Here is a 12,615-nt window from a genome sequence, read left to right on the forward strand (position 1 = left end):
CGGTTTCGTTGCAACCAGAGCTGAGCTGAGAGCACTCCTGTCCTCTGTCCTTCCCCTCCCCTCCCCTTTTTCTCCCCTCTGTTGGGATCAGGGAGTCCTGACGTAGCCAGACGCTGATTGGTTGACAGCCGATAGGATCTAGGCGGCCAACAAATTAAGGCGGAGAAGCTAGGGGCTGCTCCACAGAGTTGTCTCTAGTGCTCATTGCCGCCAACTCGAACCCATGCTCTGGGTTCAGGGAAAAATTGAGCACCGCATAACCTTCCCGGCTTTCGAGGTTTGTCCTTTCCAGTGCTGCCTTTTCCGCGGGTCGGCTTGGGTCTCCTCACTTTTGCCTGGGCTCACGCCAGGGCCGGTGCAGGAAAAAGAAGGAGCAGTCAGAGGTGAGCGTGGCTAGGTTTTGCTATTGTAGGCACCGCGGTCTCGGAGTCATGGAGTACACCACGTCACCCAAACCCCAGCTCTCCTCCCGTGCGAACGCCTTCTCCATCGCAGCGCTCATGTCAAGCGGAAACCCCAAAGAGAAAGAAAGTCCCGAGAACACCCTTAAGCCTTTGGGTAAGTCCAGTTTCGGGATCGCCCGGCGTCGGGGAGGAAGTGATGTGCGGGAGATTTCTGTGGGATCTAGAGGAATTATTTGCATAGGTAGCGAACCTGTGACTCTTAAAGACGATCTTGAATTCGCTCTTATTTGACCTGATGATTGAGAATGATAGGGGATGAAACCGAAGCAGTTCACACAATTTAAAATTTCAGATCCCCCTCCCAACAAGCAGAATTTTAACGAATATCTATTGATCCTAGCACAATCTTTACTTAAGTAACATCCAAGAGATATAGGAAATCTGTATCTGAGGAAAACTGTCCTTCAGGGTGAATTTATTGAATTCACCTGCCCTGGGTTTTAAATTGTGCTATTCATATTTCATATTTAAAGGAAGCATTTAAAGGTGACGATGTTTGCTTGAGCTTATTAATTCGAAATAAAGCTTTTACCTTTCAAAACCCAACCTAATTCCAAAACGAAGGCGGCCTTGCGGGTACCTTTCCTAAGAGTTGAACTGATGGGAAAATAAGCTTTAATTACCCTGTGCGAGGGACTCCCAAGCCCACAAAATCACCACGCTTCGGCAGCCAAAGAAAACGGGACAAAAAACCCCAGCTTTCTTTGTCCACCTTATTTGAAATTTCTGCTTTATAAAATTAACCAAAGTTCTGCCCCACTGGGACTTGACTGCTTTTTAAAGTGCAAGGATCCACACAGCCTCCTAATATATGTTGGGTATTCGATAGAAATGTACAAGGCTACAGTAAGGGGGACACATACCCATTTCCGCCATAAATGGATATAACGGCACCTATACTTATCTGGAGTACTGGTGATGTGGGAACATAGAATGACACTGAAAGTCCCATTTAAATTAGTGAGTCTTTTTTTTCCAAATATGAGGCACAGGATCAAACCATAATTTGAATAAACAAGATCTGCCCACAATCAGTCCAGTGACAACACCTATCCTTAGTTTCAAGTAGGACCGATTTCCAGATCATTGCTGGAACTCTTTGTGCTCTATATTGGTGATAGAGGAACGCAATCACATAGAACGAGTCACTGTATTTACTAAAGTTCAGACAGTGGTTCTAAGATAATTGAATTGATTGCAAACAATGCTGGCTGAATTGAAGGGGATTTTTTTTACTTAATAAATTTCGATTGGAGCTTTAGATTTGCCACATAATTGCCAGATCCTTAAGATTTCCATTTGGAAATGTTTCCATGATTTTTAAGAGAAATTGCGGTCAGTCTTGAAATGGTGTACAAACTTAAGGAAACGAACGTTTAAAAAATGACTGGAAAGCTGAATGAGTTGGCGGTACTTTCATAAACTTTAATAGATCCCCGCCCCATGGGTTTCCTAAAGAAAAGCAAAATTCCCTCTAGTTATTTCCTTTAAACATTTTTTCCATAATTTTCCGTTTTGAAAGTTTGCTGACATAGCAGCGTCAATACTTTATTTAGAGTTGTTCACAAACATTGTTGAGCAAAAAACAAAAAAAACCCGCTTCTCTTTTCTGCTTCGTTAGAGAAAACAGTGCATTTTAGAAAAATTTCATACATTTTTCAAAGAGAAATGGAAAAAAACTCAAGTCTTATGTTTTATTTATTTAGCGTATGGTAAATACATTGACTTATAGTAGTTCAAATGTTAATGTCCAGTCCACCTAGCCATTTGGTCTATGTTGAAAAAATCAGACATTGGGCTGGTGTAAGCTCTTGGTGGACATTCGGACTTACATTTTGTGTTAAAAAAGTGACCATATAAATGAAACATCTATGTGAAAAAACATTCCTTTTTAATTAACTTTAGAGAATTAAAAACATCTCTAAAATGGCTTCTTTTATCTTCTTGGAGAGGAAATTTTGGGAAAGTTTTTTTTAGGTTTGAACTCTGATAAGCGTAGGACAGACAGAATATTATTGTTTTTAACTATAAAAGAGGGCGATCGCATATCTGTCTTTCTCCCGGCTGGGATCCTAGAAATGTGAGTTTCTTCCTTTCATTTCAGTTTTCAAAAGAAAAATCAAAGAAACTTCAGAATCGACTCGCAAATACTCATTAGAGCCAAATTATACAGAGGTGCTTTAAGATCTACTACTAGACTTCATACAGGACGACTGGGAAATGAGATGGGGGATATTCTGCTTTATTTGTTAAGCCCAAGTATTGTCGAAGTCGATATGACGGACTGTATCCCGTCCCTGTTGATCTCTGTGTACGAAGTCCTTTTTTTTTTTTTAGCTGCGAGCTTCCGCTCGTTGAAAGTATTAGGTTCCACACTGTTGTATTTTCCCTGTTTCCAAATCTGGAAACTGGCCAACACACACACACACACACACACACACGCACAAACACATACACCAATTCCATTTACATCAATGGGACGCTCTCTTAGATTCATCCAAGCTTCTCCTATCCTGTTAAGCCAAATAGACCTTCCAGGCTTTGCCACATTTATTTGATGGGCATGAAGTAAGTTAGATCTGAGCTAAGTGGTTCAGTGGCCCGATCCAATTCCTTCTATTATTATCAGAAATTCTGACTGCTGAATATCTTCTAGGCGGCACACCCGTGCAGATACTGACCTAATGCTGTTAGATTTTATTTAAATTTACAATTGCTTGGATTACGTGACGAAGTTTTCTAGTGTTAGAAATGGGTTAGAAATGGATTTCTGCTTTTCAGATTCCACTGCGGTCTCAATTAAAAAAGATTTGTAATTAAGGCTGAGGTATAGGCTTGAGATCAGGAAGATTCTATTGTTGTCCGAGTTAGAGGTGGGACCGGGGCTTAAGTCTTAAGTGAACAATGTTATTTTCAGCCAGGTTAGTCCGGCAGAGTTCCAGAAAAATCAATTCCTTTATTACCATTAATTTCTTGGACACGATAATTATTTTTCTTCCTGGTAAATAACAGTATGAAAGGAATATAATTTCATGCTGGACTGATTCAGCCCCGCTGATTTCAGGCGATCAAAAGTAGGCGAAATCAGCTTTTACGTGGACTTGGCCATTAAAGTGAATTTCAAATATCTGGAATTATTGTGAGCGATTTATTTCTCAAGAGCCCGGCCCTGGGAAAATCCAAACTCCTGGAGAGTAAACATCGAAAAAGTCCGAAGCAATTGGGATTGTCTTCAGTCTTAGGGATCGCAGAAAAATCAGTCAGTCTTCGTTAGCCATTGGTCTGCTTAATCGATGTGCCAATTCTCTAGAAGCCCTTTATAGTGGGCCTAATATTTTGCAGGCACTAGATATTTCCAAGCTGCTGTTTGGTATGCATCTACTCAGGAAAAAGTCACCTCAGCTAAATTTGTAGAGTGCTGAAAGCTTTGTGATTTCTAGCATCACCCAACCATTGCAACCAGCTGAAGTTGTAAATCACTCATGAGAAAATGCACATTTCACTCATTTGTTTCTCTGATTCCCATGATTTAGAAACCAACACATCTCATCTAATGTGTTTAGGCAAGGTGGATTCCATTAGTCCAGGAGCCACTCCCCCCTCCCTTCTCCTGCAACGTCCTTAAAGAGATTGGGAGAGATTTCTAGTTTTAAAGTAACATTAACCTGTTGACTAGATGGTTTCTGGCAGCTTTGAGTTAGGTGGACTGCCTTGTATCTTGACAATTGTTGAAGTGACCATGTTTTTTGGCTCTCCCCACTCCACCACCACACCTAGTAAACCATCTCCCCAATTCTTTTTCTATTTTCTAGTTTTGTCTTTTAATTGCCTGCTCTTCAGGGAGCTCAAGGTTGTCTCTGTTTCCTTTTTATCTTGACAATTCCGAAAGATTGAGCTAAACACTTGTAGGTCAGTTTGTGGTAGAAACTAGGATTTGAATCTGGTTTTTTTAGACTTGATCCTCCACTTTAACCACTATTTTATACAGCCTCCTCTTCCTAATGAAGGGAAAGTCAGATCAGAGTAAAATAAAGGTTTCAAGAGTTCATTTTGACTGAAAGGTTATGTGTCTACAATTATTTTGCACAAGGCTCATCTATATTAATTCTAGATTTTTCTTTAACAACTCAAAGTACAGGGCAAGGTTTTCCATTCTGCTTTTCTTCTAACAATCTTGCAAGCAGATTTGTGTGAAGTTAGCAGCTAATGGGTTGTATGAACCTACCCACCTTTATTCATTTATAATTGAGCAGTGTTTCCAGAAAACTGGAATCAAGTGAATCAAATATGGTTAAGTTATCAGTAAGTAAGCTTCTTCTACAAGCAGCCACTTTTGGAGGGAAGTGGCCACATATTTAACACTGCAATCTGTATCAGACATTGGAATTAAATGTCACTGTGTTCACTGTCCTCCAGAAAATGTGTTTAAAATGAATAAATATATCTCTAAAGCTTGTTAAAGTTGCACCTGGTGACAGGGCTGTCTCTGCCCTGTAAAACCATCCGCCAAATAAACCAGATTTGTAACATATATTCAATAGGTTTCCTAAAGACAACCCCCAATTAAATGAATGAGTTTTCTGATCAAGGTTCTGGGAATTCCCACAATATTATTTAGCACCAGCAGCACTCATTGTCCATCAATGATGGATCAGTGATGGCTTATTTTCACTTATCAGTTGTTTCCCACAAGGGAAGTGGCTGCACAATGCAACTAGCTATGGGTGATCAAAAATTCTTCTGGGCAATTCAATAAAGAATTGATATAACAGCCACCTTCCCTGTTGGAATGATTCTGACCTTCCAATATTTTGTGAGATACTCAAATTTCTCTAGAATTTTGTTATTGAATGCTGACCCAAATAAATGCTCCTCTGTTTAACTAGTAAGTACCTCTATAAGTAAACTGAATATAGTAGCTGCTCTGATAGTCTAGCTTTCTCTATGCAAGGATAAAAATCAACTAGTGGATGCTTCTAACTAAACAGTTAGTTCCTGGATTTTCTGCCAGATTTTGTTTTTGAAATTTCAACTGGAGGGTGGGGATAGAGATCATCATGAATCCTTCTATTCACTGGCATTGGCGCTTTGTCACTCAGGGGAATAATGTAAATTGGTCTGTTCTGGAGAAATGGGCAGAATTCTTTATAACTTATAACTGGTTATAAATGCCAATATATTTGGAGAATAGGCTCATTTTTTAAATTAAAAACTTGCAGATTCAACAAGATTGGAAAACAGAAGCAGAAGCTCACTAGATGACATCTTTCTTTCTTTTTCTCCCTTTCATACCCCTTTCCCACTTGTTGATTCCCAATGTAAGAAGAAAGCTGTGCTAGGGAAAAAATATTAGGAGTCTGGTTTCTCTGACTAACAATTTTTATTAAAAGCCAAGTTCATAAAAGCTGCTGCGATTATCAGACATTGGAGCAAATTGATTGCATAAAATTGATCAGTCCGGGCCCCTTTGTTTCATTTCCTGGACAAGGTTAACATATATCAGCTACCTGCAGGCATCCCACACACAAAATCATGGTAGATCTTCTCACCGACCTCTTGCTTTTCTTTTTGTCCTCTTTTCAGAGAAATTCGTGGAGAAATCATCTTGTCCTCAGCCTCTGAGTGATTTGCCAAACGTGGACACCCATGGGGATTTCAGCAGCAGTAGCAGCCCTTCCTCTCTCTGCACAGAACCACTAATCCCCACCACCCCAGTTATCCCTAGTGAGGAGATGGCTAAGATCTCCTGCAATTTGGAAACCAAAGAGCTTTGGGACAAATTCCATGAACTAGGGACTGAGATGATAATCACAAAATCAGGAAGGTAAGACTGGAATATTTCTTGGCAGGGTTGGGGGCATCTTACCCACAGCTGCTACTTTCAGATGTGTGATAATTTTCTAGAATTATCCAGCAGAAGTGACAATTCCTGGGATTTCTGGAATTTGTAGTTTTAGTATAGTTTCAGCTAGGTCAGGCTAATATACAATAAACATTGTGTTGTGTTCAATTCTCTATTTGCCCTGACACCTTAATGCTGCCCCATAGCTATGATTGTCTCCCTTGCTCCTAGAATTGTTGTTGTTGTTGAAGAGCAATGTTGTTGTTTTTAATTAGGCGTCTGATAGTATTGAGCAGCTTAATTGTTTTTATAATAACCTTTGTCTGTATGCTGCATGGTGTCATGTATTTGGAGCAGTAAAATATAGGAATAAATACATTTTTTAAAAAGCATTATTATTTAGTTCCCAAGGGCAGCATACTCAGATATGTATCATGGAAAGCACCACCAGGCACATGGCTACAGGAAGTCAGCTTTGAGTGGAGTTTTAATGAAAAGTGGATTGACTTGACTTTATGAAAGAAAACATTTGCTGAGTTAGTTTAAAAGGGGTAAAATGTCTATGAACAAGCCTGGAAGGAAAGCCAGAGATGTATCCTTCTCATTATTTAAACATCCAGTCTGTGCTAGAAATCTTGTCAGACAATAAAGTAGTGCTGACTTGTTCACTGTGTCATTGCTTTAATATACCACAGCACTGAGTGACACACAGCTGAATGGATAATTACCACCACAGAAAAGTGTTGCATTTGAAGTGTCAGATAACATGGTGGGGTTTTTTGGGGAGTCTGTTTTTGATCTGTGATGGCTGTTTCACACAAGCACTAATAGTTGATGTCAAACTCACAGCGATAAATATACATTGGACATTTGCCCTTATAACCCACAGCAGACTCTGAAAAGTTACTATCTCTCATTAATGTATGATGTAATCCATCAGAAATTGTCTCCCACTACTTTGTTTCATTTTGAGGAGATATACTACATTGGTATATTAATATATATTACAAATCTTCAGATGAATTTTTATTTGGGGTAAAATAAAAATAAGACATTTGAAGTAGAAAAGTATGTTTCAGTGAGAATATTAGAGTAACATTTGAAGTAGAAAAGTATGTTTCAGTGAGAATATTAGAGTAACTAATGCAGAGGTGGGTTGCTGCCAGTTTGGCCCAGATTGGGCAAATCTGTTGTAGCAGCAGCGGGAGACTCCACCCACCCACCCGGATGTTTTTGCATATGCATCCACACATCCACAAATGAACCGGTAGTAAAAATAATAGAAACCCATCATTGGATTAAAGTGGAAATCTTTGTAAAACAAGCCATAATTTTAATGGAACAAATCTAATTTATGGATTATATTGAACCCTTGTAAAATGAGGAAGGTGTTATAAAGAGAATTCTACCAGAAGCAATTTCCAGAAAAGTAGCTATTTTTAGTTTCTTGCAATCAAAACAACAAAGAGAATTGAGACAATTTTGAAGATCAAAACAGCCATCCCAGACCTTAGATATATAAACCAGTTCACTTAGCCCCAACTGGTGAGTTGATAATAACAACCTGTTGCTTTTAGATTAAATAAATATTTTATCTTTGGATGATAGGAATTCAATACACACTGTATTTACAACTAGGAAAGTATAGTTTGGAAAAATTAATTCATCAGAGTCTAGAAGGCTTTCAACATTGCACAGAATCATATCCAAAATGTTCATTAAATATTGATGCATACCAAAGACTCTACAACATAACTTCTACTATGCCAATATTTTTGTTATTCCCCCCACCTACACTCCAATCTGCACATACATGGAAGAGTTATGGCATTGTTTAGGCCAAAATGTATAACATTATAAAAGGAATGATCACTAGTTTTGTTAGATTATTTTCTTATTTTTGCTGTTAGCATCTGCTTCATATAGGAGTCCCATCGGAAGCTAAAAGAAATTTGCAGGACAGCTTAAAGCAGTGGTTCTCAACCTGTGGGTCGCGACCCCTTTGGGGGTCGAATGACCCTTTCACAGGGGTCACCTAAGACCATCCACCTCCACTGGCGTCGCCATGCTCAGGAGCGCATCCTGAAGCGGCAGGTGCATGAAGAGCGCCGGGTGGAGAAGCAGCCTCTTCCCAGCTCCGGATACATCCCAGATGCTGCCCGCCCAGTCTCCATGCCAGGGAAAGGCCAAGGTGCTGAAGGGGGAGAGAGACGGCTTCTCCCGGTGTGTGGATCAGCCTCGGCTGCAACAGACGTCCGAAGCGAGCACGGTCGGTGGTGCCACTTCAGCCCAGCCACCTGCACAGGAGTTTGAAGGCACCCAGAGAGTAGGAGACCAGCAGGGCAGTTGGGCCACCCACTTCAGGCGGTGGGACGGGCTCTCGCCCAAGTAGGTGCATGCTAGGATTCAAGCCACCTTGGGTCTGGACGCTGTCCTTGCCGCACCCGCCACCGGTCCTGTCCTTCAGGCTAAACTGAGCTTGGAGGCTTTTTGGGCGCTGGGAAGGGCTGGCAGGAGAGGCCGGAGGGGAGGACAGGCCCCACACACCCATTCCTTTCATCCCGAGGAATTCCACTCAGAATGGAAGCACAGTTCGATGTAGCTTAAGCCTCCATTTAAAATCTCATTTAAAAGGCAACTTCTTAATCTGTGTTTAAGATAGAAAGAAAGAAAGAAAGAAAGAAAGAAAGAAAGAAAGAAAGAAAGAAAGAAAGAGAAAGAAAGAAGAAAAGGGAGGGAGGAATGGAAAGAAAGAAAGAAAGAAAGAAAGAAAGAAAGAAAGAAAGAAAGAAAAAGAAAAGGGAGGGAGGAATGGAAATAAAGTAAGAGAAAGAAAGAGAAAGAAAGAAAGAAAGAGAGAGAGAGAGAGAGAGAGAGAGAAGAACAGGAGGGGGAATGGAAACAAAGAAAAAAAGAAGAAAAGGGAGGGAGGAATGGAAAGAAAGAAAGAGAGAGAGAGAGAGAGAGAGAGAGAGGGAGGGAGGGAGGGAGAGAGAGAGAGAGAGAGAGAGAGAGAGAGAGAGAGAGAGAGAGAACTGGGTGGGTAGGTGGAGGAACGGAATGTAAAAAAAGTAAAATTGACAAAATGAAACTCATGTAAACCACGAACTGCTGCTGGAGGCAGGCAGAGAGGTTGTTTTATCCTGGAAAATCCCAGCCTGGCTGATCTTCTCCCAAACCAAGATTGGCAGATTAATCACTATGCTTTAATTATGTTCAATTTGTAATAATGAAAATACATCCTACATATCAGATATTTACATTACGATTCATAACCATAGCAAAATTACAGTTATGAAGTAGCAACAAAAATAATTTTATGGTTGGGGGTCACCACAACATGAGGAACTGTATTAAACGGTTGCGGCATTGGGAAGGTTGAGAACCACTGGTTTAAAGTATTTGTTTATTTCTCACTGGATTGTCTGCCTCAGCTTACTCTGTAACCCTGCTGAGTAGTTAAATACTACTCATGGTCTTAAATATGATGGTAAAAACTATTATAGTGGCCTTCGAGAAAAACCAATCAAATAACCCAGTCTAAATTAGAGGGTGGTATGGGAGAATATTTTGAATCTTGGCTCTGTTATTTTCATGCTGATTTACGGTACAGTCATCCTTGCAAATCAATGATACTGGCCAAAGGAAGGCAATTGAAGTATTTTACCTGATCTTATTAATACTCCATTATTTTCCTCCATGGGCTCAGAATAATAATGTAATAATAATTAACTATTTCCTTGTCATTTTATTCTCTTATAAGATAGTTTCCTGATGTTTAATATTGGTAGGGGGAAACTATTGAAAACTGTTTTAAAAAACATTTATACTGGTTATTAAGCCACACCAAATTAAAGGTATAAATTAGATGCAGATGGAAAATATTTACTTGCTTAAAAAAAAACCCTGGGAGACGGTTGTTTGAACTATTCTTTTTTTTAATTAAAGTTTTAATAAGTTTTACAATTGTTTTTTCCCTTCCCTCCCCCTCCCCTCAACCCTACCCCGTCTCCATCCCTCCCTCCCCCCGACCTCCCAGAGCAAAATTCAGGGTATAATCATTTGACAAACATATGCTAACATAAGCTAACTAATTTTAACATTCAACCATTCTTGTGCTTTAACTCCCCCTTTCTCCAGCTAACTTTGAATAAATTGTAATATTCCTTATGCCTTCATTCATAAGCTAATTGAAGCTTTTTAGTCTGGTATTTCTTTTGAATATAATCAATCCATTTTTTCCAGTCCAGCTTGTATTTCTCATCTGAGTGGTCCTTCAAATACGCTGATATTTTGGCCATCTGAACTATTCTTGTAAAATATATTCAAACGTAACCTTGGTCGCAAGTTTGAGACAAATGCACCAATTTTTAGATACTAATTATGAATCTTCTTCACATAAATGTTTGGCAGACGTTTTTTTTTTTTTTGGTCTGCAAGAGTTGTAGTTGGCACTGCCAACTATAAAGGCATAATTCATAATAGATGTAAGAACCCAAGGAAGCCTAAAAATTAATGAAAAGGAAGATAAAGAAATGGGGTATATTGAATCATTAACGTAATTGGACTATTAGTATGACATAAACTTTAATAGTTTGGATTCTACTTCATCAATGCCCTGAGTGATGCAGTGTGTGGAATAGAGAAGTGTATTTAGCTATATCAAGTTGGAAGTAAATAAAATGAAACCATTGCAGACATGGGTAGTTAGGTAAAGATAAAGGATTTCTTGTCCAGTCATGTCCAACTCTAGGGCATGGTGCTCATCTCCATTTCTTGATCAAAACAGCCCGTGTTGTCTGAATACATTTTTCATGGTCACGTGGCTAGCCTGGCTGTACTGAATGCTGTTACCTTCCCACTGAAATGGTACCTATTAATCTATTGGCATTTTATGTATGTGCATGTTTTAAAACTGTTAGGTGGGCAGGAGCTGATAATTACCAGTAGCTGGTAATTGGTAACTGAATTGTTGCACAATAGATGTATGAAATTCAGATATTTCTTTTCAAAATTTGGACTATGACACTTTTTCAGCAATTCAAAATATTCAGCAAATGCCGGAATATTTTAAAAAATAGCAGACCAAAATACATACCAAGAAGGAGCTTCCCCTCTGTAATTATTGAAAAATTAGCAAAATATAAATCAAAACCAGTTAATCAGATCAATAAAAACTTATTTTGCTTCTACTTTCCTGTTTGAATGCAGCTATTCAGGAATATTAAATGTGTAATTTTCTTCAACATTGAAACATTTTTAAAATGCCTACTGCAAGTTTATTGACTCTCCTCCACCTCTTGAAAATTTTCCTTTTATTTCTGAAGATAATGAGTTACTGGCACCAGATTGTTTTTCATATATGTGCAGTACACAGAAAATAATTATTTGCTTCAGATATTATAGAAGCTTAAATGGCTAATACTTCTGCAATTTATCCAATGTCAAGACTTATAAATATTTCTATATTGAAAAATTAGATGTGTAGGAAAATGCATCTGATGGCAGTGTTAGGTTCTATGCCCATAAGCTGTCTCTCAACAAAAGTACCCTCTGTGTTTTCACAGTCTCTATTCAGTTGATTACTACAGTATATTATTCCTCTTTTGAAAATGAGTGTAATTCTTGAGAATCTCCATTGTCTTCTGAGATACTTACCTGCCTCCCTTCTTTTTGTGAAATTAGTATGCCAGGTAGGGCTGGAAGGGAGAAAGGCAGATTTATGTGTCAATTATAACACAGTCTGAGCCCATTGTCCTTATAATGATTAAGGTGAAATTGCTTATTTTAAAAATCCCCAATGCACAAAGATTACATTCTCTCTCTCTCCCTCTCTCCCTCTCTCCCCCCCTCTCCCCTTCCCTCCCTCCCTCTCCCTCTCTCCCTCTCCCCCTCCCTTTCTCTCTCTTATGCCGCAATGCCATTTTTTCTTAAATCAGTTGTGAGGGATTATTCTCTTTACAAATTGTTTTTCTCATTTCTTTCTTTCTGTTTCAGAAGAATGTTTCCAACCATTAGGGTTTCCTTTTCTGGTGTGGATCCAGAAGCCAAGTTCATTGTGCTCATGGATATAGTTCCAGTGGACAATAAGAGATACAGATATGCCTACCATAGATCTTCCTGGCTGGTTGCTGGCAAAGCTGACCCCCCTCTGCCTGCAAGGTTAGTTCACCCGAAAATAATGTACTTGCAAGCAGCCACTTGTGCCCACATACACAATTCTGTTGTTAATATTTACTTTGGTTTCAAAAAAATTACATCAGGAGCTGAATAAGCAAAAAAAGAGTGCTTATGGGTACAAACTGTGTT

General features: G+C 39.2%; 1 protein-coding gene across 3 annotated transcripts in view; it reads left to right on the forward strand.

Annotated features, from left to right (window-relative positions):
- Window positions 1-209: 209 nt before the first annotated feature.
- The window catches only part of TBX20 (T-box transcription factor 20), a 73,358-nt gene continuing 60,952 nt past the window's right edge, over window positions 210-12,615 (forward strand). For all 3 annotated transcript variants that reach the window (XM_081931909.1, XM_081931907.1, XM_081931908.1), the window contains exons 1-3: window positions 210-558; window positions 6,048-6,288; window positions 12,304-12,468. In XM_081931909.1, coding sequence (XP_081788035.1) covers window positions 432-558; window positions 6,048-6,288; window positions 12,304-12,468 — 533 coding nt within the window. In that variant the 5' untranslated portion in view covers window positions 210-431. The remainder of the gene's footprint in view (window positions 559-6,047; window positions 6,289-12,303; window positions 12,469-12,615) is intronic.

Source organism: Natrix helvetica (assembly GCF_964273705.1).
Source record: "Natrix helvetica genome assembly, chromosome: Z".
Taxonomy (NCBI): Eukaryota; Metazoa; Chordata; class Lepidosauria; order Squamata; family Natricidae; genus Natrix; species Natrix helvetica.